The sequence below is a fragment of the Arachis hypogaea genome, chromosome 16 (assembly GCF_003086295.3).
Source record: "Arachis hypogaea cultivar Tifrunner chromosome 16, arahy.Tifrunner.gnm2.J5K5, whole genome shotgun sequence".
In the NCBI taxonomy this organism is placed as follows: Eukaryota; Viridiplantae; Streptophyta; class Magnoliopsida; order Fabales; family Fabaceae; genus Arachis; species Arachis hypogaea.
The window spans coordinates 145,610,314-145,632,978 of NC_092051.1; the positions used below are offsets into that span (position 1 = coordinate 145,610,314).

Sequence of the window (22,665 nt, forward strand, 5' to 3'; positions counted from 1 at the left end):
GGTGGTAGTATAATTCGTCACTGACTTATTGGAAAAAAAATTATATAAAGATAATGTTTTGTGATTTTTTTTATAATTATGAAAATGCCAAATGTGTAAAGAAAACAAAAATAAAAGTAGAAGAGTGTTAGAGGACCAACAAATTTTGTGATTTGTAGTCACAAATTAGCTATCATTAATATTTTTAATGTTGTAAAATTACATATAATGGTGTGGAATTACTCACTTTTTTGTTGTTGACCAGATTTTAATAAAACTGCTGGCTCCTTATACTTTTTCATAAAAGTATTCATACAACGTGCCTCTTTTCTTATTTAATGTATTGGATACAAATTTGACATACATGGAGAAATTCTCTATCGCTCTGTCAGCATGGATTTTGAAGAAGAGAGCGCATGCACTGAAGCAGCAATTATATTTATCTCCTCCTTTAATTTCCATTCCTCGAAGAGAGAATCATCCAATTCTCAATCTATATGAAAAGAGATAACTAACAACTTCATCATATCATATTGTTTATTTACCAATACTTGCTTTCTCTTCATCTGTCTTTGGATTGGTGCAACCGCAAGGGTTGAACCCTTTCTGAAGCAACTTCTCAACCTCTTCAAACTGAAGCCCTTTTGTTTCTGGTACCAATAGATAGATGGCAACTAGTCCAATTGTGGAAAACCCAGCAAAGAGGAGGAATGTTCCTGCAGCCCCAAGTGCATGGATGAGTGACAAGAATGTTAAACTCACTATGAGATTAGCACACCAGTTTGAAACTGCTGCTATGCCTCCACAAATTCCCCTGAATCTTAATGGGTAAATCTCTGAGTTCAAAACCCAAGGCACTGATCCCATTCCAGGAGAGTACGCAAGGATATATAGTCCCAACACTATAACTGCAAGAACTCCAATTTTGCTTGGGCATCCATCAGAAAACCACACGCGCTTTTGCTCACCGCACACCACTCTGACTTCCTTTGTTTCTGCCAAGCACGCTCCTGGAAGATGCTGCATCATGTTCATTGATTACGTTAGATTAGACTAGACTAATACAATATATAAGTTGAAAGAGATGGAAGTGATGAACTTACATTGCCCCCAGTGCTGGCACAGAAGGCACATTCAGCTTTCAAACATTTCATGCAGTTCCATGAAGATACATTAGGGGCATCAAGATAAGCTTGGCATGTAGCGTTAGCACCAAAACTGAGGGTGTCAACATTGTCAATTGGAGGAGCAGTGGTAGCTGCCTGATAGAAAACTCCAGTGAGAGTGAGGAGGCAAATGATGATTGCAATAAGGGATAGGAGCATGAGCTTTCTCCTTCCATATTTATCGATGCAAAGCATGCTAAGGATAGATCCGACGGCGTTGAGACCAGAAGTGACAAGGGAGAGTGCAAGTGCGGTAGATTTTGATGCGATGCCAGCAAACTGAACAATGGTTGGGCTGTAATACATGACGGTGTTGATGCCAACGAATTGTTGAGCGACTTGAGCAGTCACGCCTGCATACAATCCTCTTCGAACAGCAACGTTGCTGAAAGCAGCCTTCATTTTCTCTCCAAGAGTTTGACCGATCAACCCTTCCACTTGCTTCTCTTGTTCTACCGCTTCTCTCATCACTTTTATCTCCCCTTCAATCTCGTCTGCTTTGTAAATCTTTTCCAGAATTTTTCTTGACTCATTTTCTTTCCCCTGGTTGTACAACCACCTCGGTGACTCAGGCAGGGTTAGCATCAAAACAAATTGAACCACCGCCGGAAGTCCAGCCACCCCAAGCATCCAACGCCACGTTCCAGAAGTCTGCATATTATGGTAAACGGTTTAGTCAAATATGTTAATTATCTAATTTTTTTAATTATTATCCTAGTATATATATATATACCTTGGTGAATGCCAGGTTGATAAGGTAGGAGAGGAATTGGCCAAAGGTAATAAGGAGACCATTGATACAAATGAGAGCTCCTCTAATGGCAGCTGGGGAGGCTTCTGAGATATAGAGCGGGGAAGTCATGGAAGCTATGCCAACTCCAAAACCAACCAAAATTCTTCCAACAACGAGGACCCAAGGAGCAGGGGAAATAGCCATGACTATTGCACCAAGAAAGAAAACAATATCAGCCCCCAAAATAGAGGTCTTACGGCCGAGCCTGTCGTTCATCCATCCACCAAGTGCAGCACCAATGATGGCTCCCGCTACAGCCATACTTACAATGACTTCCTGCAACCATAATTTCTTATCAACTTCTACAAAGTCCTCGCGAATGTAAAGCAAGGCTCCTGAGATAACACCGGTGTCGTAGCCGAAGAGGAGACCTCCAATTCCGGCCGATAGAGCAAGGCGCATGATATAGGGCGAACTGGTTGCTCTTTTCCAGAATTCTGTGAACTCTTGCTTACTCGCTGTCTCCGGCCCTCCTTCCATCCTTACTGATCACCTTATTAATTTAATGTCAACCCTATTGATGATTTCTTGTTTACCTCTACCACCTGCACTCCACGCTAAAAATATTATTATTCCATTAATCTTTGTTTATTTATGCATACAATTAATCTCATGCATTTCATAACATTATGCAGATTTCTAATTATAAAGTAAAATTTGATTTCAACGATAATTAATCAATAATATCTATTTTTTCTTGTCCTGATCTTAACACCTTATCAAAAAGATTATTATTAGTGTTCCTAAATAACCATGTAGAGTTGTGATCAACAACATAGAAATAATTAGGAATATATCCTATCATATCATTATTATTTATTTATATATAAAGAAAAAGTACAATCCAAAAAAGAATTGAGATAAATTAAATAGATAAAATATGTTACGTACTTGTACTACAGAAAAAACAGAGAGAAAATGAACTTTGCTAAGAAAACCACAGCACTCTGATGTTAAATTTTTGCAGAAGGTCTCTCAGATCAGTTGTGTGGTATTACGCTCCCTTTTGTCTCAAAAGTTTAAAGTTACTGGCGATGGTTTAAACTCTGTCTTTTCTCTCCTTTATATATAAATCTTCCCCGTTAGTGGCAGCTAATATATTCATATCTTTAACAAACAACAAGGCACCAAAATCTGTCTATAGGAAATAATAAGCAAAGCTTGCCTTATTATATTCAACCCTGTCTTAACCGTATATTAGTGTTTTTTAATCATATCCAATTTCTTGTTTTTTTCCATAAAAATTGAACTGTTTTTCGTGTATCTTATCTATAACTAAAGCTAAGTTCTCTAACAAAATAACAAAATACAAGAATTAGAGAGATACAACGAAAGTTTAACATCAAAGTGTTGTGGTTTTCATAACAAAGCTCATTTTCTCTCTAATTTTTTTGTAATACAAGTGTATAACATGCTTCGTCTGTTTAATTTATCTCAATTCTTTTTTGGATTGTGCTTTTCCTTTATATATAAATAAATAATAATGATATGATAGGATATATTCCTAAGTATTTCTGAGTTCATGATTGCAATTTTACATGGTTAATTAGGAACAATAATAATTACCTTTCTGGTAAGGTGTTAAGATCATATTTCACTTTATAATTGGAAGTCTGCATGATATTATGAAATGTATGAGATTAATTGCATGCATAAATAAACAATAACAATTGATTTATGATTGATGGAATAATAATATTTTCAGCGTGGAGTGCAAGTGATAGAGGTAAGCTAGAAATCATAAATAAGGTTGATATTAAATTAATAAGGTGAGCAGTAAGAATGGAAGGAGGGCCAGAGGCACTAAGTAAGCAAGAATTCACGTAATTCTAGAAAAGAGCAACCAGTTCATCCTACATCATGTGCCTTACTCTATCTGATAGAATTGGAGGTTTCCTCTTGGGCTACGATACCGGTGTTATCTCAAGAGCCTTGCTTTACATTTGCGAGGACTTTGTAGAAGTTGATAAGAAATTATGGTTGCAGGAAGCCATTGTAAGTATGGCTGTAGGGAGCCATCATTGGTGGTGCAGTTGGTGGATGGATAAACGATAGGCTCGGGCGTAAGATCTCTATCTTGGGAGCTTATATTATTTTTTTTCTTGGCACAATAGTCATGGCTATTGCCCCTGCTCCTTGGGTCCTCATCGTTGGAAAAATTTTGGTTGATTTTGGAGTTGGCATAACTTCCATGACTTTTTCTCTCTACATCTCAGAAGCCTCCCCAACTGCCATTAGAGGAGCTTTTGTTTGTATTAATGGTCTCCTCATCACCTTTGGCCAATTCCTCTCCTACGTTATAAATCTTGCATTCACCAAGGTATATCTGCTTAGATAATAACTAAGAACGATTAGATAATTTAACGTATTTGACTAAACTATTTGAAATAATATGTGTCCACATCTTATCTATCTTGATTAACTTGTGCAGATTCCTGGAACATGGAGTTGGATGCTTGGGGTTGCCAGATTTTCGACAGTGGTTCAGTTCATTTTAATGTTGACCCTACTCAGGAGGTGGTTGTACAATTAGGGGAATGAAAAGGAGTAAAGAAAAATCTTGAAAAATATTTACAAGGCGGACAAGATTGAAGGGGAGATTATTCAGAATTATGTATACCGAAAGTTTATTCAGAATCATAATGACAAAAGGAAAATTCACATTTATTATAATAACAAGGCACAAGAATAATTTAATTTTTTGCTAGATATTTATTTCAATTGAATAATTTCTAAATTCCAATCCTTTTAAAATATGAGGTGGTAATAACTAATAAGTCGTAAATCAAGACTTAAAAAATTATACGTATATATCAAGATAGGAGACATAGAACGTCCTTAATCATTATCATTACTAATGTGAATTAAGACTAAGATTTGTGTTGGGAATAAGTAGTATGACCACAATTCAATCAGTCATGTGTCAAATAATTTGTTATTGTTATTATATTAAAATGTTAATATAATAAGGTCCTTGATTAAATTTAGAAATTTATCATTGTGATAGTGATCATAATATTAAGAGATAAATCTTTTATAATTTAATCTAAATTGTTCTTGGTCATAGGATTATTAAAAAGGACATTAATAATCCGGAAAGATCAATATATATATAATGGTCTTCATTTGATGAAGATTAATAGATCTCATTTATTAAATTATATATATAGATGGTGCATATAGGGATATGACTATTGAACTGGCTCACTCAGAGAATTTTTAATGGTTATAATTACCACATATTTGTCAATAGGATATTATCAAGATGAACATAGTACTAGAGTTTCCTTTGACCTGCGACTATCATAGTAATTAACAACGTATTTATTATACTTTGATTCCGGACACCTAATACCCTAGGGTGCTAGTTGAATGGATATTGGGTATGATTTAAATACTTGTAGAATTAATTATCAGTCAATAAGGAATCCGTCAACTCTCGGTAAAGAGTTTGAGCTCTATGATTATAATGAATGAGATGAATAAAACCTTGGCCAAGGGGATTGAATGAATGAAGAAATAAGTTTCTTAGGTCATTCACAGTTCATTATAATAATGGTAACAAGTTAGAGTTTGACAATTAAACCATACTCTAAGGGTTAACCAAGAGCTGGAAAGATGGAAGGAATTATACTTTGTTCTTCTGAGGTTCTTAGTAAAAATATATTACTTCATACTATCGGGTCGTTGAGGAGTGTTGCTAGACGCCAACCTTGATTAGTAAATTTAGTACAACTAATTTACTACCCGCTTAGTATTGAACTTATGGGGTCACACACTAACGAGTGTTCTAACCTTTGCTATAGAATTATTTAATTATTATTTTGATTTGATCAAATAAATAATTATATTAATTCAAATGAAATATTATTATATTCTTTGCTAGCACCAAGAATATAATAATAGTATGATAATTGAGAATATTAAATGAGATTTGAGAATAATTAGTTATTCTATTTCTGAATTTGGATGAGATCCTAACTGATTCTGTTTTTAAATTGAGTTATGATATGATTCATAAAATTTGAATGATTCAGATTTGGAATTTCAAGATATGATTTAAATTTGAATTGAGTATCAAATTTAAAATCGGTAACAAATCTCATACTATATATATGTACGTCAAGATTACAGGAAAGTCACGAGAGAAAAACACAAGGATTTTATTCCTTTACCTCTACACACATAAACGTATGTGAGCCTCATTCTTGGAGAAGAATTTTATGGCATACAAAGAGTTGCAAAAGGTTTCTCAATTTAGATCAGATGTCCATTGGTCAAGGAGTTGACAGCAAAGGTTGGTCTCAGTGTGGATACGTATAGAGTCTTCGTACAATCGAAGAATAAAGTTTTTACTAAAGCGTCTAAAGGTATTTAGATCTGATCTATATTATATATTATTTATTGGAATAAAGTTTAAGCACAAAAATAGATCTTTAGGATTACATTCTTTTCTTCCGATGCGTGTTATAAACACATGGTAATCCTTCGATTTGTGTTTATAATTTTTTTATTTTAAAATCACAAATCTATGGGTCATATTTGTGTACTGATCAAATTTTATTATGAAATTCGATTCAGATTTCTTATCTCCATGTTAAAAAAAAACACTCAACCTATCCATACCAATGAATAACACATTCTCTTTCTCTGTTTCAAAAAGAAATTAGCCGAATAATAAAAGTAGTCCAGAGTGTGATATGGAGGATACTAGTACTATAACAATAATAAGCACAAAGACCATGTTTAAACCGTGTCCATGTGATATATATAAACACATTGATCAAAATGATGGCCCACACCTCACTTCTTTTGGATCTGACTTCGTCATTTTTCCAAATATGTAGAGGCACCGGCACCATCTCTACTCGATTGATAAAAATAAGAAAGCTACATATATGCCGCATTTAGTGACAGATCCAAAAAAATTTTGATAGTGGGGCAATAAATATATATATATATATATTATAATAATAATATTTTTTATAATAAAAATATTATGTGTATATAGAAATTATTTATCAAATTATTTATTAATTATTATATATTTGTATATAAATACATATATTTTTTAATTTATTTTTAATATATATTTTTTATTTTAATATGTATACAGGTGGTTATTTTCTATGTACATATAACATAATTATTTTATAAAATATCTAATTTATAAATTAAAACACTAAAATAGTAATTTAAATAATAACATATAATTTAAAATTTTATTATTTAAGTTTCATATTTTAAAAAAATTGAGTAATATTTTTTTTAACAATACAATCGAAATATCTCTCCATTTATATAGAATAGTGCTACACATTTAAGTTTTTTTTTGTTAACCAAGTCCAACTAAGTTAGTTTAAGATAACAAAAATTAGTTATGACTAGTATTATTCTAAATCTTAAAGTTTAATTTGATTAGACTTAGTTTATAAAAAAAACTGGATGTATAGTATTACTCTTATATATATATATATATATATATATATATATATATATATATATATATATATATATATATATATATATATAAACTTATTTAAAAATTTACTTCTCATACAATTAGAAACCAACTCTTATTGAAATTTATATTTGAGAAAGTTCTTTCAATTAATGTAGTTGTTACGAAAAAAATTAAAACTAATATAAAAATAAATAAATAATATTCTTTCAAGTCGATTTCTAAGAAAAAAATACAAATTTTATTTAAATTGAGAACTGATTATTTTAATTATGTATAATATCAAATTCTTAAATTAACTATAAAGTATCAAAAATTGAATAAAAATAATGATGGGTCAAATTCAATAATTTAAGGAGAGCAAATAAATATTATTATCATATACTACTCAAAAAAAATTTCAATTGTAGTGGGAGCGCTTGCCACCACAAACACATACCTACATCCGTCCCTGGCTGCATTATACCAGAAATTTGGTTTTATCATCAAAGAGATCGAAAGCTACTAGCTCTATACTTACTACTTAGTGAGCATGTGTGTGAAATGAGACTTTGGCTATTGTATAGTGTTACACATATCATATTTAGTGTATTTTGGGTTCTCATGCATTGCAATCACAAATAACAACATGTATTCTCACTACTTTGCCTAAATACTTCTACTTTTAAGAGCAACATACATATGTTTTTAGCTAGGTGGTTTACACAAGAAGCTAGTGAAGTCACTCATTATTATTATTATTATTATTATTATTATTATTATTATTATTATTATTATTATTATTATAGTGAGAACGTCGTAATGGGTGGTGAGGTAGAGATATAATTGACAAATAATGAAATTAAAGCATGCATGCCAATGTATGGCTACACAGCAGTCTATGCATCTTTTGAATTTGTTGACCGTGTTCATCATCATCCAACTTGCTTCAAATTAGGCTTGCATGCATACGTACTTTCAATTTTATAATAACCATAGAAAATCCATATAGTATTAATTAGTGATTCCTTTATGTTAATCAACATTTCTTTAGTAATTGATTCAAAATGTAGCACCTTGAATCACTGTTGAATAACGTTTTTAGTAAAACAATTTCTGCTAGATAATCAACCGAGATCTAGTAAAAAAATAGCTGGTTAGGAGTTGTTTACCTATATTTTTTTCTTAATAAAAATGTTATTTCATTGTAAAAATTTGTGGGTGCAGTACAAGGACAGAATTATAGCAACGGCGGCAATGGTTACCAAGCTTTCAGTCATCAACGGCGGTCGAAGTCTTGCATCCAAGGACGGCAGATGTATTTGAGGTAGCATCTGGGAGAGAATCTCAGCAGCAGCGTCGTGTCGTCACCGACAAACCTTGTCTCACCACCGATTGGCAACAGCGAAGGCCAATGACTGAGGCGATAGGGAAGACATCGGAAGCAAGGGAGCGTGAGGAGTAATCTTCGTATCACAACAACGATGGCCATGGAGAAGGGAAGGAGAGGAGTCGTCTTGCAGCATCTGCCGGGTTGGGTTAGAGTTGGAAATTCTGTCAGTTCGGGATCCTCGACACCAGGGTATGGCCGGAGACAAAGAGCTTCGACGATTTCGGCATGCCACTAGTTCTCACAAGGTGGCGTAGACAATGCGAGTCCGCTCCAGATTTCAATCCTTCCCTCTGTAACAGAAATCTCATCAGAGCCAGTATTTTCTCTAAAGGATAGCTCATTGTCCTCCGCCGGCAATTACATGGTTAGGGAGAAGGACCAAGTGTCACCACGCGACCGTGAAGGACATGGAGGGTTTGAGAAGGGATGTTGTCAAGAGAGAGAAGAATGTATTTTAGAAATGATGATGATTGTGAATAGTTTTTAAAAGGGTAAAATTGGAAGAAATGTTGTTTATATTTTGACCAAAAGAATTTAAAGATAGGAATAAAATTGATGCAAATCGAAAACGTTAAGAATAAAATTAAAATAAATTAAAATTTATGGATATTTTTTAAATTTTTGGCAAATTTTAAGGACAAAAAATAGACTTTATCCAATTTTTTATGTATAACTATATTTTAATAAAAAATAAAAAGTACTATTTTTGATAGGTTTAGACACATATACACATAATCAAGTGTTGGCATATTTGATTTTATTTTTAGCTTTTTTTTAAATAAGTTTAAAAATAATATATATTTTAATGCAAAATATTATCTAAATTATTTTATATAATTAATTTTTTTTATACTTTAATATCAATATATGAACTTTTTTTGTCTTGACCATAATCTAATGTCTTCTAATTCTTGTTTGTATTATCATAGAAGTTGGATCGTCAAAATAGGTCAAGTCCATCGGGTCAATTTGTTTGTCCATTTAAACGAGAGGACTTTGTCTCTAAAATTAAATTCGTTTAAATGACAAGCTAAACAGACTAGCTCGCAGGCTAAACGGGTGGATTTTTTTTCATATTAAAATAATTCAATAAATATCTTTTCTGATCTAACTCATCAATTAATGAAATATTGTTTATTTAAGATTTTTTACTTAAAAGTAATATTTTTTTGCTAAAATATTTTTAAAAATAAAATAAAAGAATAATTTATCAAACTAACTATAAACAATTTGCGCAAAAAATTTATACTCTGTGAATAAAACAGATTTAAACAACCATACATAGAAGGAAGTGTTTCAAAATCATTGTCATTGAGACCTAAAGAAAACATTGCATACCGTAAATAATAGGAAATGGATTTTTTTAATTTTTTTAACATCAATTGAGGGAGTAAAGTGTGATCTCTCACTATTAATTTTATATGTATGACAAAAAATAAATATGAAAGAGAGAACAATAAAAGATTAGAGATTACACTTTACACTCTCAATTTTTTTTAACAATTGAGAGAATCTATTTCCGTAAATAATAAAGGGTACAGTATGGTATGGTAACTATTATTATAATAGTTACGATAATTATATAATTCTAGAAATATTTAAAAGATATTGTTAAAACTAAATGATATTTTTTATATTAAAAAATAAAATTAAAGAATGTTACAAAAAATATAAAAAAATATAATTTTAATAGTAACAATACTATTTAAGTAATAAGCGTCAAAAATATATAACCACCCGAAAGTCAAAATTAATCAAAAACGTCCTCGAAAGATACCTGTGTTGATCACGTTCGTTCTTCCGTCTTCTCGGTTGATGAGATGGCAAACGGCCGCTTACGTGGCCCGTTAACTGCCAACTTGGCAGTGAAGTAGGACGACATCATTTTGGTTGAGTGAGCCAGTAACGTTGAAACATCACCGTATTGTCTTCTGAAGAGGTTTTGAAATGTTGCGATGCCTTACCCTTGTCTCATATCAACCATCGCTGTGTCTTTCGCTCCAAAACGTATCGTCTCCCATAAGGTATGCCCTAAGGTAGCGTTTGTTTTCGGAGACAGGACACAGAGACATGGACACCGAAAGTTTAAAACGTGTTTGGAGGTAGAGACATGGACACGGAACACATTGTCTCCAGGACACTATTTTATATTTTTGTGTCCACTCTTTTACGAAGGACAATGATGGACACGGGATTTAAAAAGATGGACACGGATTTTTTAATCAAAATTTTTCCCTTTCTATCCTTAGATATTTTTTATTATTCTACTATTATTTCTTCTTATTTTTCTTAATTTTAGCTTCTTCTCTACATCGGAGTTCTTCTTTCTCTGTGTTCTTTTTTTAGATACTCCCTTTTTTTTAGAATTTTTTATTTGATTGGATAATTAATTTATTCCTTTTTATTGTTCATTCTCTTCTTTATGGCATGCTGTGTTAATGGAGATTTAATTCACTTCTCTATTTTATGTTACTTTATTTATTTTTAATTTTGTTACTTTAATATCATTTTTATCTTATTGGTTCATAGACTAATTTTTCTTGTAATTTTTTGTACTCTTACGTACTCTTATTTTTTATTAAATTGATTTGTACGATGTAAAAAATTTGGAATTATATGGCTATTTCAGTCATTTTGCATACTATTTTAGTTTTGTCCATGTCTATCCAAACATAATACAGGACATTACATCATTGTCTTGTCCATCATATCCAAACACAAAACACAAAAAATAATTTTTGGTGTCTCTGTTCTATTGTCTCTGTCTCAGTGTCATGTTCTGTCCTGTCTCCAAAAACAAACGCAGCCTAAGTGTTTGACCGAAGCTCTGCACCACCCCGACAAGGATCGTTAGTGCTGCTCGACGATTACAGTGGAGAGGCTTTGGCCATTTAATGCAGAGTAGATGTTATACTGGAGCAGCATTGCTAGTAAAAGAAGGCATTGAGACGTTGAGAGGTAAGGATTGAACTCATAATATGATTTCTTTTGTTATTTTGTGATGTGTGTATTGTTACTGTGGTGGTGTTAATGTTCGTCTGATTTAGGGTTTACTAGTGTTGTTTTAGCATTTTCGTGTGTGAGGTTGTGTTACTTTGTATGGCTCTGTGACAGTAGTCAATGATGTTTGAATTTAGTGATGGTTCTGTTGCATGTTTTTTTTTTTTTGGTTAAAGGTTGATTGGTACCAACTGGGTGTAGTAGGTGGTGATTGATACAGAGCAGTTGTTGCTGGTCATGTTTGTTTATGATATTTTCGTGTTTGTCATTGTAGATGGAGGGTCTTCCCATGACCTTTATTTTTCACCATGGTGGGTTGTTTAGAACGGGTGAGGATGGAGACATGGTTTATGAACCTGATAATACAAAGGTATTGATGGGTGTTGAGGGAGACACACTTGATGTGTTTTTTGTAAGGGGTTACTATAAGGAGCTGGGATACATTGAGGCTGGCAATTGTTGGTGGAAAGTTCCTGGAGTTCCGATTCCATCTGGGTTGAAGAAGTTGGTGACAAATGCTGACTTGATTGCAATGTGCAAGGATTGTAGGAGGAACCACCATTTGATCAACCTATACTTTGAGGACTGCATCTCACAGCCTTGTGTAGTGGACAATATAGGGGAAGGTGTAGCTCTTCTGGAAGCAGGAACTAGTAAGAAGAAGAAGTTCAGTTCCCAGGCCAAGATGCACCACTCCCAACCTGTGAAAACTCCCATAGTGAACCACCCTCAGCCGAAGAAACCAATCTCTGAGCCCACTAAGGCAGCCTCACAGCCCAGTAAGCCCAAAGCTCAGCCCAGTAAGCCCAATTCTCAGCCCACAAAGCTAGCCTCACAGCCCAGTAAGCCGAAGAAGCCTTATTCTCAGCCCACCAAACCAACACATCAGGCCTCAAAGACCACCTATCAGCCCATAAAGACTCCCTTGCAGTCAACAAAACTCCACCCTCAAGAAACCAAAACCAACAATCAGGGGAAGACAGCCCCACATCATTCCAAAACATCCTCTCAACCAGCCAAGAACCCAGATAGTGATAACAAGAAAGGAAATATGGTGCACGAAATTGTGATCATCAATGGCGCCATCAACATGGTACGCTCAATTGCAATCTCAACTCTTTATCACAACTTCGCACAACTAACCAGCAAGTGCACGGGGTCGTCCAAGTAATAAACCTTACGCGAGTAAGGGTCGATCCCACGGAGATTGTTGGTATGAAGCAAGCTATGGTCATATTGTAAATCTCAGTCAGGCGGATTCAAATGGTTATGGAGGATTAATGATTAAAAGATAAAAAAAACATAAAATAAGAATAGAGATACTTATGTAATTCATTGGTGAGAACTTCAGATAAGCGTATGAAGATGCTTTGTCCCTTCCGTCTCTCTGCTTTCCTACTGTCTTCATCCAATCCTTCTTACTCCTTTCCATGGCAAGTTGTATGTTGGGCATCACCGTTGTCAATGGCTACAGTTCCGTCCTCTCAGTGAAAATGTTCAACGCGCTCTGTCACAGCATGGCTAATCATCTGTCGGTTCTCCATCAGGTTAGAATAGAATCCAGTGATTCTTTTGCGTCTGTCACTAGCGCCCAGCCTTCAGGAGTTTGAAGCTCGTCACAGTCATTCAATCCTTGAATCCTACTCAGAATACCACAGACAAGGTTTAGACCTTCCGGATCCTCTTGAATGCCGCCATCAATTCTAGCTTATACCACGAAGATTCTGATTAAGGAATCCAAGAGATAAACATTCAAGCCTTGTTTGCTTGTAGAACGGAAGTGGTTGTCAGGCACGCGTTCATAAATGAGAATGATGATGAGCGCCACATAATCATCACATTCATCATGTTCTTGGGTGCAAATGAATATCTTAGAACAAGAATGAGCTGAATTGAATAGAAGAACAATAGTAATTGCATTAATACTCGAGGTACAGCAGAGCTCCACACCTTAATCTATGGTGTGTAGAAACTCCACCGTTGAAAATACATAAGAACAAGGTCTAGGCATGGCCGTGAGGCCAGCCCCATGATCTAAGATAGCATAAAACTACTCAAAGATAGCTACCAATATGATAATAACATAGTAAAAGGTCCTATTTGTAGAGAACTAGTAGCTTAGGGTTTACAAAAATGAGTAAATGACATAAAAATCCACTTCCGGGCCCACTTGGTGTGTGCTTGGGCTGAGCATTGAAGCTTTCATGTGTAGAGACTTTTCTTGGAGTTAAACGCCAGCTTTTGTGCCAGTTTGGTCGTTTAACTCCCATTCTTGTGCCAGTTCCGGCGTTTAACGCCGGGCAGTTTTGAGCTGATTTGGAATACTGGTTTGGGCCATCAAATCTCGGGAAAAGTATGGACTATTATACATTGCTGGAAAGCCCAGGATATTTACTTTCCAACGCAATTGAGAACGCGCCAATTGGGCTTCTGTAGCTCCAGAAAATTCACTTCGAGTGCAGGAAGGTCAGAATCCAACAACATCTGCAGTCCTTTTCAGCCTCTGAATTAGATTTTTGCTCAGGTCCCTCAATTTCAGCCAGAAAATACCTGAAATCACAGAAAAATACACAAACTCATAGTAAAGTCCAGAAAAGTGAATTTTAACTAAAAACTAATAAAAATATAATAAAAACTAACTAAAACATACTAAAAACATACTAAAAATAATGCCAAAAAGTGTATAAATTATCCGCTCATCAAAATACTAGTGCATGCAGAGTAACAAGATCCGGAAGAACTGTAAGAGAAGGTCCCATCCAGGATGAAGATTATGACTCTCATGACTCGTATGAGAGTACTGAAGGTGAGTTGTACAAGCCTCCGAAAGTTCTAGGAGACAATTTATACAACAGTAAAAGTGATAGTGAGAGTGGAAAAAGGTTCACAAAGAAAGCAAAAGCAAGCTGAAGCGAAGGAGAAGCATAGGCCTCCTAAGTCTAGACTAGCAGACAAAGAAATTGACACTGATGACTCAAGTTATGAGGGTTTCAAAGATGAAGAAACCTCTGAATCTGGTAAGCTCTCAATCTGGATTGCTACTGTTTTAATATTTCACTTGGCCAAATTTTAATGTCTTGCTTGTTATGATTTGGTAGATGCAGAGGAAGATGATGATGATCTTGGAAGTTTGTCAGATCCTGACTCATGGCATTCAGAGGATTCTGGGAAGGAGTTAGACTCTGATGAGGACACACTAACTGTTTATCCCCAATATAATGAAAAAACCAAATTTGGAAACCTGAAGTTTGAGGTTAGTATGACTTTCAAATCAAAAGCTGAATTTATACAAGCCACTAGGGATTACACTATCCAGTGGGGTAGAAATATATTATTTACCAAGAATGATAGAGTTAGGGTTAGAGCTGTTTGTAAGTCAGATGATTGTCCATGGGTGGTTTATTGTGCTTGTAACAGTAAATACTTGTCTTGGCAAATTAAAATGCTAGTTGATAATCACACCTGCCCTAGAAAGAGGAAAAACAGGGCTGCAACCCAAACATGGACACTTAGCAAGCTAGTACCTAAGCTTAGAAAGCACCCAACTATGAAGCATCGAGAGGTGTATGATTGGTTTGTCCGAAAGTGTAATGTGTACCTCAATAGCACATGCATCACCAGGGCACTAAAAGATGCTAGGAAAATTGTAGAGGGTGATGAGATAGCCCAGTATGGTTTGGTGTGGGATTATGCAAACGAGTTACTTACTAGCAATCCAGGATCCAGAGTGCAAGTTGGTGTGATCCCTATGCCTGAGAGTCCTCCACTATTTGATCGGTTCTATGTCTGTCTTGATGCTTGCAAGTGGGGGTTTAAGGCGGGTTGTAGACCTCTAATTGGACTAGATGGAGCGTTTCTGAGGACACTACACGGAGGACAAATTCTTACTGCTTGTGGACAAGATGCTAATAATCACATCTTTGTGATTGCCTATGCAATTGTCAGTGTGGAAAACAAGGATAATTGGTAATGGTTTCTTGAACTGCTTCACAGTGATCTAGGTGACTACAGAGAGCACAAATGGTGCTTCATCTCAGATATGTAGAAGGTAATCATTTCTGTAAGGACTAATTTGATTTACTTAATATTCATTGAAGGACTAGTTTGATTTAATGAATTCAATGTTGAGGACTGAAATGATTTAATATCTTTTCGTGTTTTGTCTTTTGGTGTAGGGTTTAATCCCTGCTGTTCAGGAAGTTTTTCCAAGAGTTCGCCACCGCTTCTGCGTGTGGCATTTGTGGCGCAATTTCTCAAAACAGTGGGGTAGTTGTGAGTTAAAAGACCTTGTGTGGGAATGTGCAAGGTCAAGGACAACACCTGAGTTTGAGAGAAACATGAAGAGAGTTAAGTTGATCAACGAGAAAGCTTGGCAGTATCTTGATAAATGGCCAAAAGAGGCATGGACGAAGACGCATTTCAGTGAGACTCCGAAAGTGGATAACATATGCAACAATGCCTACGAGTCATTCAATGCAAAGATCAAACACGAAAGGAGTAAGCCTATCCTGACCCTGGCTGAGGAAGTTAGGAGAATCATCATGAAGAGTCTGGTTGATAACAGAAAGAAGTTGCAGAACTACCAAGGAATTCTCCCTCCTGTTCAGCAAAGTAGGTTGGAAGCTATGACAGTGCTGTCCCGTCATTGGGCTCCTCAGTGGTGTGGTGATGAAAAAGAGGAGTTGTACGAAGTGCATGGCTGGCCGACGAATATGGTGGTTGACCTGGGCAAGCACACATGCACCTGCAGGTTTTGGCAACTTACAGGTAACAACTTTCTTACCTTACTTAATTAACAATGTCTTCACTCATGATAGTATCTTTACTCTACGAATTTGTTTGGCTTGAAAGGAATGTCGTGTATGCATGCAATATCGGCAATACAAGATAAGAATGACAAGAGACCTGAAGAATATTGCCATGAGTGGTTAAAGATGGAAGCCTATAAGCGTACCTACTGTTTTAATGTCAATCCGGTTAAGGGGCACGATCTATGGGAAAAAACGCCACATCCAGCACCAGTCCCACCCCCAGTGAAGCCTAAACCTGGGAGGCCAACAAAGAAGCGAAGAAGGGACAAAGAAGAACAACCGAGTGGGTCAAAGATAAAAATGAGAAGAAAATACAACCCAATCCGGTGCATGTACTGCGGTGAGGTTGGACACAACAAAAGAGGGTGTGCAAAGAAAAAGGTTGTGGATGCTGAGGAACATGCCAAGCAGATGCAGCTACAATTGGCAGTTGTTACCCCTGGTCCAGAAGGTGCTGAACCTGAAGTAAATGCTGCCCCTACTGATACTGATATTGGTACAGAAGCTGAGGCACCTATGCCTTCACTTCCATCACCCACTCAGGCTGACTCAGAGAGTGACAGTAGTGACTCGGAATGCATCCCACCAACCCAAGAGCCCCTAAAGGTAGTATCATCTATCATCACTCATAAAAAAAATTTGAATGTAGCCTAATCATGTCAGAAACTCATTTGGTACTGGATCATACAGGATCAATTGTTTGGTAGGCCAGCTAAGTTGCAAGTCATCAAAAGAAAAGCAAGGTTAACGTCCTCTCCTAAGCATGTTGCAACTGGATCTGTGGCTGTTTCTGCTGAGACCATTAAGGGGACAAGTTCTGGAACTGCTAAGCGGCTGGAAAAATTCATGACCTTTGTGCCTACTCCAGGCTTCAAGGCTTCAAGGAAGACTGATGATAAAGTTTGATTTGTTAGGAATGTGTAGTTGTTGACTCATTTTGTGTATGAAACAACATTCTGTTTGTTTCTTTTGTGTGTGGTAATTTAGTCTCTGGACAATGTATTTGTCAGTTAAGAACCATATGACTTTGTTCTGCTATTTCTCTATTAAGACAATGTCACAATTAGCCGTCAATGACAACTTACTATTAAGATTAACATTACTTACTATCTTCATTTTGTTTATGCCTCAACATAATTCATGCAAACACAGAATTAATTGCCAAATTTTATAAAATTATCCACATTTGACAGGGAATTGCTTCTAACTTCAAATAACTACTCCCATTCAAATCAATAATTTCAATACATCATTACATGTTCATACAGGATAACTGGATTCATTTAGAAGTACATAAGAAACAACAAAGTATCACAACTACTACAAACAGCAAAATCATTAGCAGTTTCAAAGCTCTAACTTCAGCTTCCAAAGTGCCCAACTTCCATGCCACCTTCACCCTCCATTCATCATTCTCACCTTCAACCTCCATATCAGCTCCTGCATCTTTCTTTGTACCACACACACCCACTGCTTCAAATTCATCATCATCAACCCACTTAAAATAATTGCAGTGACTGCCCTTTTGCAATTTCAGATGGGAGTAAACAAAAAAATCAGAGAACACCCAACAGCATATAAGAACATGAAGAAGCTTTAACTTCGTTTACCATCACTCACCCTGTACCTTGGACATGCATGGAACAATCTATTCGGATTCTCCATTGTCCCAGATTTCTTAATCACAGTCTTCAGACCACAGAAACATGATCCATCATGAGCATTCACCTTCCTCCTTCGCATCGAAACGCTGGATCCATGACTGTCGTGCGATGCATGTGACAAACCGCCACCACAACCACCATCTCCTCTCTCCATCCACGCAACCAGCCAGGGATTACGCCTCCCACTTACCTCTACTACCACCGAAATTAATCACCTCGATGTATTTATCGTTCGAATTGGGATTAGAGTTTATAAACTCGAAGGACTAATTTGATTGCTTAAACAAAACTTATCTTGTCAGCAACAACATCCTACAGCCTGGCATTCGCCAACTTGGCAGTTAACGGGCCACGTAAGCGGCCGTTTGCCATCTCATCAATCGAGAAGACGGAAGGACGAACGTGATCAACACAGGTATCTTTCGAGGACGTTTTTGATTAATTTTGAATTTCGGCGGCGAAAATAGAGATCGGGCACACTTTCGAGGACGACATTGACTATTAACTCAAAAATAATAAAGAAAAGGTAAATGATCTAAAGGCTTGCTCATGGAAAGTTTTTTCTTTGAATAACTAAATTAAAAATTTGAAAAAGTTATAAAATTAAAGAAACTTGTAGTGAAATTAAACTAAATTTTAATCTTGTTCACCATCACCCGTGCATAGAGTATGGCTTAAATTTGCTTCTCTACACTCTTTAGATGCACTCACTTTTCTGATTAGATAATAAGATTATAAAACAATACAAACATATCAGTATAAATTAAAATGCTATTGTACAGCTAAATACATTTCTTTTATTGGTTTTTCTAAAATTAATCATCACATTATTATTAAGAAAAATCCACAACGGAGATGAAGATTTCATATTTTATATATAGTAACAATATAAGGAAAATGCACACAAACAGACACACACGAAAGTGTTGATTACAAAAAAAAACTTAATTGGCTATCTAATTTTATATGAGAGTTTACGTGAATGAAGGGCAAATCACTTAAATAAATTAAGGGGAGTAAAAAATTACACAAATCGGTCAAACCAAAAATTATTTCATGAATCAACCAATGCATATTTTTATATAGTTCGAATTAGGTTGTTTCAAACTTGATTTACATATAATTCGAATCACCTTAATTGGAATTACATACACCCACTAATTCGAATCAACGTGATTCGAATTACACACATACAGTAATTCGAATCAGGGTGATTCGAATTACACTCTGATTTATTAAAAAAATAATTTATTAAAAAATTTATAAAAAAATAATAATTTAAAATTAAAAAAATATATTTTATTTCATGTATTAAAAAAAAGCTAACAAAATATTTAATTACGAGACTTCTTTAAAACATTAATGAGCTATCAATTCGAATTTTATACAATACTCTTTTGTCCATCTTTAATAGCTCATGAATATTTTTTAATAAATTTTTTTAAATTATATGGTGAGATATTACATAATTCGAATTACACATGGGGAAGTTCGAATCACTCTGATTCGAATTATATGATGAGCAATTCGAATTCTATACAATACTCTTCTGCCCATTCTTATAGCTCAGGAATATTTTTTAATAAATTTATTTTAACCATACCACAAAAAAATATTTTATTCTATGCAAAATAATTGAAAAAATGGCTTAAAAAATGTTAGGAGTACTATAAAAATTTGTAATGTTCTAATAACTTAGGTAAATACATGCATGTACACAAATTTTAAATAAAATACTCTACATAGTAAATAATAATTTAGAAATTAAAGAAAATATTTTATTTCATCCAAAACAATTAAAAAAATATTTTAATCTATAAACATAATTTAAAAAAATGGCTTAAAAGATGTTATGAGTACTATAAAAGTTTGTAATATTCTAGTAATTTAGGTAAATACATGATAAAATATATTTTTTTAATTTCTAAATTATTATCGACTATGTAGAATATTTCTTTAATGTCCTAAGTCATTACAAATTTTTATAGTACTCCTAACATTTTTTAAGCCATTTTTTAAATTATTTTACATAGAATAAAATATTTTTTGTGGTATAATTAAAATAAATTTATTAAAAAATATTCATGAGCTATCAAGAATGGACAGAAGAGTATTGTATAGAATTCGAATTGCTCACCATATAATTCGAATCAGAGTGATTCAAACTTCCCCATGTGTAATTCGAATCATGTAATACCTCACCATATAATTTAAAAAAATATATTAAAAAATATTCATGAGCTATTAAAAATGGACAAAAGAGTATTGTATGGAATTCGAATTGATAGCTCAGTAATATTTTAAAGAAGTCTCGTAATTAAATATTTTGTTAGTTTTTTTAATTTTAAATTATTTTTTTATAAGTTTTTTAATAAATCAGAGTGTAATTCGAATCACCCTGATTCGGATTACTGTATGTGTGTAATTCGAATCAGGTTGATTCGAATTAGTGGGTGTGTGCATGTGTGTGTAATTCGAATCAAGGTGATTTGAATTACATGTAAATCAAGTTTGAAACAACCTAATTCAAACTATATAGAAATATGCGTTAGTTGATTCATGAAATAATTTTTAGTTTGGCGGATTTGTGTAATTTTTTGCTCTCCTTAGCTTAATATAAGGATTTGTCCTGAATAGAATTAATTAAAATCTATATAAATAATAATTACTTAAGAGTTAAGAATGTAACTGCCATGTTATTTAATAAAAATACTTGTATTTATTCAACTTTTGTGATGAATGGTTTGAGTAGGTTTTAAGGTGTGGCAATACAAAAAATTGAACGTCGATGTAATCTTTTTTTTTTGCACCGTATGTATATACATTAAATTAATTATATTCTTAAAAATGGATTTGTTAAATATAAATTAAATAATAATAAAGATAATTTATTTAAATAAAATAATTGGCATTCATATTTAAGCAAATAATCTGAAACTCATTATATACATGTCCTATTTAAAATTTATATAAATCACGAGATTTCTACTGCAGTTTATGAAGAGAAACATTTGTACTAAAAGATTTAGAGAAAGAAAAACATAGTAAGCTTAGCTCTATGAGAAAGAGCAGTGATAAGTTTGAAAGGAAAAGAAAAATTAAAACAGAGACAAAGACTTGTAATGAGAGTGTAATCAAGTTTCATTTCTTTTTAGAATCATATACTTACTAAGCCAAGTGTTATATATATATATATATATATATATATATATATATATATATATATATATATATATATATATATATATATATATATATATATATATATGGCTAGTGACTATTGAAGCTCAAGACTTATCAAGAAGGACACTAGTAACTAATCAAGAAAGACAGCAATACAAAAAAAGACAATAATGCAGTTTTACACACTGCTCTTGTACACTATTACTCTCTATCCTTAATATCCCCCCTCAAACTGAGGTATGGGTTCTGAAATACTCTCAGTTTGCGCTTATACCTATCAAATAGGTGTTGTGACAGTGGTTTTGTTAAGCAATCTGCAATCTGATCAGAAGAGGGAATATGCACAATATAAAGAGATTTTTGGTTAACTAGGTCCCTTAGAAAATGCAGATCCAGCTCCAAATGCTTACATCTGCTATGAAGTATAGGATTTGCTGCAAGAAGACACACACTCTGATTATCACAGTAGATAGTAGGCACCACGGTTTGAGTATCCAAAACTCTTGTAGAAGCTGTTGTATGGACATAATTTCTGTTTGAGCTGCACACATAGCCCTGTATTCTACCTCTGTGCTACTTCTACTCACTTTAGTTTGTTTGTTGCTCTTCAAGATATAGGATTGTTCCCAAGATATACACAGAATCCAGAGATAGACTTTCTATCCTCCAAATCCCCTCCCCAATCTGCATCTGTAAAAGAGAAAATTCGAAAATCAGCAGCTTTCGTGAACACAATCCCATGATCCAACGTACCTTGCAAGTATCTGAGGATCCTTTTTACACTTTTCCAATGTAGCAAAGTTGGACCTTGCACAAATTGGGACACACGATTAACAGTAAATGTGATATCAGGCCTTGTCATAGTGAGATACTGCAGTGCACCCACTATAGACATATATTGTGTTGGATTTTCAAACGGTTCTGAATCATTGGAGAAGAGTTTGACATCTGTAGCCATTGGTGTAGGTAATGGTTAGAATTCTGCATTCCTGCCTTTAGAAGCAACTCTCTTGTGTATCTGGCCTGAGAGAGCATCATGTCACCATGAGGGAGATAAGTTGCCTCTAAGCCTAAGAAATAGTTAAACCTGCCAAGATCTTTCAGCGGAAAAACTCTGTTCAATTGAGATATCAATAGTTCAATTTCTTTTGAATTATTGCCCGTTACAATAATGTCATCTACATATACTAATAAATAGATTACATGTGACTGATTATGTTTTATGAACAATGAAAT

General features: G+C 34.2%; 2 protein-coding genes and 1 pseudogene across 2 annotated transcripts; 1 reads left to right on the forward strand and 2 right to left on the reverse strand.

Moving 5' to 3' along the window:
- Window positions 1-247: 247 nt before the first annotated feature.
- On the reverse strand, window positions 248-2,418 carry LOC112805933 (inositol transporter 4-like). Its single transcript, XM_025848250.1, has 4 exons — window positions 1,879-2,418; window positions 1,083-1,796; window positions 581-999; window positions 248-272 (listed from the first exon to the last, which is right to left on the reverse strand). Exons 1-4 carry the CDS (start codon window positions 2,416-2,418, stop codon window positions 248-250), a joined length of 1,698 nt encoding a protein of 565 aa, XP_025704035.1.
- A 1,380-nt stretch (window positions 2,419-3,798) lies between these two features.
- On the forward strand, window positions 3,799-4,471 carry LOC140180308 (inositol transporter 4-like; annotated as a pseudogene).
- A 17,565-nt stretch (window positions 4,472-22,036) lies between these two features.
- Window positions 22,037-22,387, reverse strand: LOC140180309 (uncharacterized mitochondrial protein AtMg00810-like). Its single transcript, XM_072220775.1, has one exon. It carries the CDS (start codon window positions 22,385-22,387, stop codon window positions 22,037-22,039), a length of 351 nt encoding a protein of 116 aa, XP_072076876.1.
- Window positions 22,388-22,665: the final 278 nt, after the last annotated feature.

Bases quoted from the DNA above. Each gene is read 5' to 3' on its own strand.
- LOC112805933 (XM_025848250.1), bottom strand. From the start codon at position 2,418: ATGGAAGGAGGGCCGGAGACAGCGAGTAAGCAAGAGTTCACAGAATTC. The intron at 1,797-1,878 runs GTATATATATAT...CATAATATGCAG, and splicing joins TCAACCTGGCATTCACCAAG to ACTTCTGGAACGTGGCGTTG. The intron at 1,000-1,082 runs GTAAGTTCATCA...AACATGATGCAG, and splicing joins GTGCCAGCACTGGGGGCAAT to CATCTTCCAGGAGCGTGCTT.
- LOC140180309 (XM_072220775.1), bottom strand. From the start codon at position 22,387: ATGGCTACAGATGTCAAACTCTTCTCCAATGATTCAGAACCGTTTGAA.